The 6,000-nt window shown below is 47.8% G+C and overlaps 1 protein-coding gene across 5 annotated transcripts in view; it reads right to left on the bottom strand.

The window, feature by feature from the left end:
- Positions 1–499: 499 nt before the first annotated feature.
- Positions 500–6,000, bottom strand: part of DENND5A (DENN domain containing 5A) — a 129,482-nt gene continuing 123,981 nt past the window's right edge. For 2 of the 5 annotated variants that reach the window (XM_024255108.2, XM_054524687.1), the window contains 5 exons: positions 5,770–5,951; positions 5,073–5,155; positions 4,392–4,515; positions 3,611–3,779; positions 500–1,518 (listed from right to left, as the gene is read on the bottom strand). In XM_024255108.2, the coding sequence (XP_024110876.1) occupies positions 1,335–1,518; positions 3,611–3,779; positions 4,392–4,515; positions 5,073–5,155; positions 5,770–5,951 (742 nt within the window). In that variant the 3' untranslated portion in view covers positions 500–1,334. Of the gene's footprint in view, positions 1,519–3,610; positions 3,780–4,391; positions 4,516–5,072; positions 5,156–5,769; positions 5,952–6,000 lie in introns of those variants that run through there. The other 3 variants (XM_024255110.3, XM_024255109.3, XM_054524689.2) reach the window with 3 other exon arrangements.

Genomic DNA, 6,000 nt, shown 5'->3' with positions numbered 1-6,000 from the left:
ACACTTCTTCTGGAGCTTCCTGCCAAAGCAGCCTAAAGAATAAAAATGAAGGAAGCCGGACCTCTCATAAAGGTCTCCCACCTGCCATCCCCAGGAAAGCAAACCTTTCTTTCAAGAGCTTCCCCCGACCCCCAGCTTCCCACACCTGGTCTCCCTTACCCTCTCAAGAAAGGGCCCATCCTGTCTCAGTCAAGTGACAACCTCTGCACCCCTGGCCAGGTCTTTTCCCTCCTGTGTCTCAGTCTCCTCTGTGGAGTGGGGAAAGAACCGCGTCTGTATCCCTGTGAATCAGCCACATAACAGCTAGGAAAGCTCCTAGCACTGCGAGCAGAAGGACCCAGGAGACCCCAGGCCCTCAGGGGCATCCTGGGCAGGCCACAACCCCGAGCCTGCAGGTAGAGAGAGGTGATGCCACAAGACCATCCTCACAGATGGACCCAACTGCACCCGCAGCCACCCACTGCTCACAAACCTCCATAAAAATCAGTGATCCATGCAGTTTTGTTTCAGGTGTTTTATTAAGTGGGCCATACTGTAGCTGGTTTCTAAGTTGCAAAACATAAATTTAATAATAATAACATAGCTAGTTAGATTGTGACAAGCTTTTCCTTTCCTTAAAAAAATACTTAAAAACACACAATGGCGGGTTAAATAAATAAAACATTTTAAAAAAGAAAAAAGAAAAGAAAAACCTGTTAAAACATGCTTATGTTTACTTCTGTGAAACTGTGCCAACAGGAAATGTGGTATTTGGCACGATGACACATCCTGGCATGTCTCCTTCCCGAATAATACTGACAAAAAAGAAAATATGTGGGACTGACTCATCAGTGCTTGCTTAGAGGCACTACTAAAAATTCCTTTGATTGGAGTATGGGGCTTCCCGCGCAGCACACCTGTGTGTGGCCTATGAAAGCCAAATATCCATAATAATGTTAATATAGAAAACATTAGTTTAAAAATGATGTGGAAGGGCCTCATTAATGCGACGGGGCAAGGAAACATAACTGTCCCGCACGCAGTGCCACAGGCTCAGTCCAGGGAGGCCTCAGGCTTCCAGCATGTGGCCACGGCGAGGGAGGGCACCAGCTTCAAAATAAGCGGCACCAGCCTCGCTCCCTCTCCCTATCACTCTTTCACATGAAAGTGTGTAAAAAGCAAATCAGCAAATAAACTCTAAAATAGATTATTTATTCCAAAAATCCTCTAGTTTTCTTTTTACAGTGAGTGTACATTTTGTCTCCTACTCCTGCACAATCGCTTAAGTCCCTTTGGGAAGAAAGATCAGAGCTGCAGGGTGAGTCTCAGTCCTGCTGCTGGCTGGTGCTGGGAGGTCAGATGTCGATGCCCTTGACAAGGGATGTCTCCAGCGTGATGTTGAACTCCTGCAATGTCTGCAGCACACGAATCAAGGAATTGACAAGTGTATGGTCTTTGATCAGTGCCACATCCTCATACATGTGTGCAGTGATGGGGCAGTCAGCCAGCAGGGCAATCCAGTGGTGTAGGAGGTGATCTCTGGCAGAGCGGGAGCAGTCCAGGCCGGTCAGAGGGGCAAAGGAAAAGGAAGAGAGACAGTTAGTGCAAGGCCAAGGAGGAAATCATGAACTAAGTCTGAAGCTGGAGAAGCTGACAGCTCCCCACACCCCCCTTTCCCAAACAGGGACTGGCAAAGAGGTCTTTCAGCTCCAGGACACCAAACAAACCTGACCCAAATCAGCCCTGTCACGAGCCCCCAGGCCTCCTCCTCCCCTGCCTCCCTCACCCTTCCTAGACAGCCCCACCACTGGTGTCTCCCAGAGCTTCTCTCCTCCCACAGCTACCACCACCAGGAATAATAATAAGCACTAACCTCACACAGCACTCAACATGTGCTGGCACTGACATAAGAGATTTAATCTTCATGATAACCCTATGATATGAGGTAGGTACTATTATTATCTCCACTTTATAGATGAAGAAAGTGGGGTAGATGGAAGTTAAGTAGCTTGTCCAAGATCACATGGCTAGTATGGATAACTTGAGATCTGAACCTAGTGAATGCGGTTCTGGAGTCTGTTTTTAACCACTATGCCAGTTCTCTCCCTTTATGCAGCCTGAATAAACCGCCTTAAGTTTATTTGAGCTTCATGCTCTCTCACCTGACCTACAGGAATAGCCCCTAACAATCTTGTCCACTCTAATGCATACCGCCCATCATATCAGATTAATATTACTTCAGTCCCCTGATGAAACAACTTTGTACTAATATGAAAAGAATCTTTCTCTGTCCCAGCTCAGGGGCCCTATCCTCCTTTCAACTATGTTTCCTATTACTGCCCTTGCCACGTTCTGTTATTTCCTTCCATTAAAGGCTCACTTAAATACCAACTCCTCCCTGAAGTCTTCTCTGATCTTTTTCCTCTACCTTTTCAGCATATTGTATGAATGTACACTTCATTTTTGGACCCTCAAAACCTTCTTCCATGCTCTGTATTTAATTAGGACAAGTAAGCTTCTAAATGGTGGCCGGGCATGGTGGCTCATGCCTGTAATTTCAGCACTTTGGGAGGCCAAGGCAGGCAGATCACCTGAGGTCAGGAGTTCAAGACCAGCCTGACCAACATGGAGAAACCCCGTCTCTACTAACAATACAAAATTAGCCAGGCGTGATGGCGCATGCCTGTAATCCCAGCTACTCGGGAGGCTGAGGCAGGAGACTCACTTGAACCCGGGAGGCGGAGGTTGTGGTGAGCCGAGATCGCACCATTGCACTCCAGCCTGGGCAACAAGAGCGAAACTCCATCTCAAAATAAATAAATAATAAATAAATAAATAAATAAATAAATAAATGGTAAGGGGCCACGTTTTATTCAGCTCTCTTCCTACCAACTTCCATAAGGCTATTTAAATGTCTAATGAAGGAATAACTAGATATACTCTGCTTCAAACTTCCGAGTGGTGTGATTTTGATCTTTCCTTTCAAAATGGGGCCCCTCCGCCCCGAGTTACATACACGCTCTCATCCCTACCCCGACAGATCACCACACACATAAGTCACGTGTTGCTTAATGACAGGGATACAGTCTGAGAAATGTGTCATTAGTTTCGTCACCGTGTGAACTTTATAGGGTTCTCATACAAACCTAGATGGTAGAGCCTACTATACGTCTAGCCTGTTGCTCCTAAGCTACAAATTGGTACAGCCCTGTCACCAGCCCCCAGGCCTGCTCTTCTACACTTCTTCTGGAGCTTCCTGCCAAAGCAGCCTGAAGAATAAAAATGAAGGAATACTGTGCTGAATACTGTAGGCAACTAAAACACAATGGTTAAGTATTTGGGTATCTAAACATATCTCAAACTATAAAAGGTACAGTAAAAACAGAATATTATAATCTTATAGGACCATCATCCCATAAACAGTCCATCACTGACAAATGTTGTTATGCAGCACATTTTATGCAGTGTGTGACCATACACGATACACAAAGGAAATTCAGGGCTTCTAGGAAACCTTCTAAGGCCTCATCTCCCTAAGGGCACCTGATGAGCCATTCTTCACCCCTGCACTACACCAGGCCTCCAACACCACCACCAAGGCTGTGCACTCTGGGCCCTGGGTCTGCAGTACCTGGCTCCCAAGCACACCAGCATCTGAAACTTGCCATCCTTGCCGATGTTCCGGGGAGTATTGTTGATTGCAGTGACAAATCGGCAGAAGTTCCGGGCTCTTGTATGCCAGTTTTCCTCAGGGACTACTTCATTCTGCTCCAATGTCTCATAATAGGTTTGTGCTTTTTCTGTGAAGAGTAGAAAAGCTTGCCAGTGAAAAGGCTCTCAACACCTGATGGTCCTACAGGCCACTTGCCATGGGCCTCTCCAAGTCCACGCAGGTAACTTAATGAGAATAGCACAAGTGTTCTGATGTCACTGGTCATGTTTCAAAATGATCCTTAGCTTCCCTATCCTTCTTGTTTTTTAAATTTATTTATGTGGCCCTTGATATAAAGATGTTCCTTTTCCCTAGTCTAAAGACACAAAAAATTCTGAGGATGGTTTCTTGCATGAAAATTCTCCATATGGGTGTAACATAGGGCTTGGGGCTCCAATACGCTCAACTTGGGCTTTGGGATCTATAAGGAGAAACTGTGAGGACTCAGGACTAAGTCCATACTAAATAACACATGTCTAGAAGAATCTTTTCTGTCCAATTCTCAAGAGGTAAGCATTTACCAAGGAGGGGAGGAGAGCTCTTGTCATTCCCTTCAAGAAAAACCAGAGCAAACAAATGAGATCTGAGAGTCATCTAATTTGGGTTCTGCCTCTCAGAGTGGTCAGCACCCATGCTATATTGGTGAGTCCCCTTATATCTCTACATGCTTCTCCCACCCTCATACTCCAGCTCAACTCACCCAGGAAATCCCAAATGAAGACATTTTTGAAGAGCCGGGGCGATTTAAATCCATGCTGGAAAGCCTGCTCCAGGGCCGAGACAAGGCCACACTCTCCACAGAGCAACAGCGTCAGACTGCCTCGCTACGTAAGGAAACAGGGGAGGGTGCCAGGCTTGTCTCAGCCGTGCTGCCCTCCCACCACTGCATCCCTAAACCCACAGCCCAGAGTTGGAAGGGCTGCGAAAGACAGGCCAGGACTTTGTCTGTTTCCCTAACACCTGGCACAGTGCCTGGCTCAGAGCAGCTCCCAGTGAAGAGCTGTTGAATAAATGGATGAAAGAAGAGATGATGGATCTGGGTCACACACAAGGAGATTCTCCACTGGAGGACAAAGCCAGTGTGGCCACTATTCAAGGAGACCCAGGCAAATCTAGAAGAGGACAGGAATAGGCACTGTTCACTAGGGGCCCAGGGACTCTATTGGGTCATTAGTATGGAGGGAAAACAGGGTAACCTGAGGCAAAGGCCCCCAGAGGAAGGAGTCTGCTCCATCTCCAACTAGCTGAGGCACACACTCTACAAGACTCTAGGGTGTCCACAGCACATGGGCCTGGAAGAGCATAACAAGATAATTGGAAAAACAAAATTATTCTCTCTTATTCAATGTAAGTCCCTGGACTGGAGGGCAGGAAGGCTCACCTCTTTCTCAGGCTTATGGAAGTGCTTCACAATGCCATTGACTGCCTCCCCGATGGACTCCTGGATCTGCCCAGTGTTCAGCTCTAATAAAAATCAAGCAGACATCCCTAACCAATCTCTGAGGCTAACAGTGCTTAGCTGCCTGAGCAGGAGACTGAGGACATGGGGAGGGCCCATAGGAGAGGCAGGGCAGCTGGACCCTAGGAAGCAGAGGCTCTTGCCCACCCAGCTTTGCTGATTTAGCTCTTCCGCAAATCTTGGGGGAAAAACACAAAAGCTAACACCTTAGAGTTCTATCTCTAAGAAATGCTGGTAAAGTTTATTTTCCATTTTACCTTGGAATTGCGGGCAACCAAAAGAGAGCTATGCCTTGGCTGTGAAGCCCAGGAATCAGGAAGGGGAAGGCCAGAAAGTAGACCCCTCTCCTTTAATGGATCATGCATGAATATATACAGCGCCCAGGTTTGGCAGCATGAGTTCTCTCCTCTCCTGCCAGCCCTCTAAGGAGAAAGCCAAATGCTCTCAATGATTCATAAGAGGAGGGTGCCATATGCGTGTGGTGGCTTTGTTAGCAGAAGTGCTTCCTGAGGCAGCTGCACAGGCTGGGATCCAGGCTGCCATTATCAGGGCTCACAGAGATCCACCCATTCCCTAGACTGTATGGCATGAGGGCCCAACCCCTCCTCCTCCCACTTACTGGGCTTGTTGTTGGGTGAGATGGTAACAAGCCTCCGGATGACACTGGGGGACTGCTGCAGTGGCGGGGTCCGGCATGGCCTCTCATCCACCTCAGGCTGGGATGTGAGCAGCTCCCCAACTAGGATCCGTTCCAGGCTTCCATCATCCATGCCCTTCCCTAACCACCGGCCACACGGGAACCTGAAGGTCAGACAATGGACTGTCAGAGAGCCAGCCCCTCCCTGCTGCT

The sequence above is a fragment of the Pongo abelii genome, chromosome 9, assembly GCF_028885655.2.
Source record: "Pongo abelii isolate AG06213 chromosome 9, NHGRI_mPonAbe1-v2.0_pri, whole genome shotgun sequence".
In the NCBI taxonomy this organism is placed as follows: domain Eukaryota; kingdom Metazoa; phylum Chordata; class Mammalia; order Primates; family Hominidae; genus Pongo; species Pongo abelii.
The sequence above is the reverse complement of the archived record's forward strand: the minus strand, read 5'-3'. Positions and strand labels throughout refer to the sequence as shown.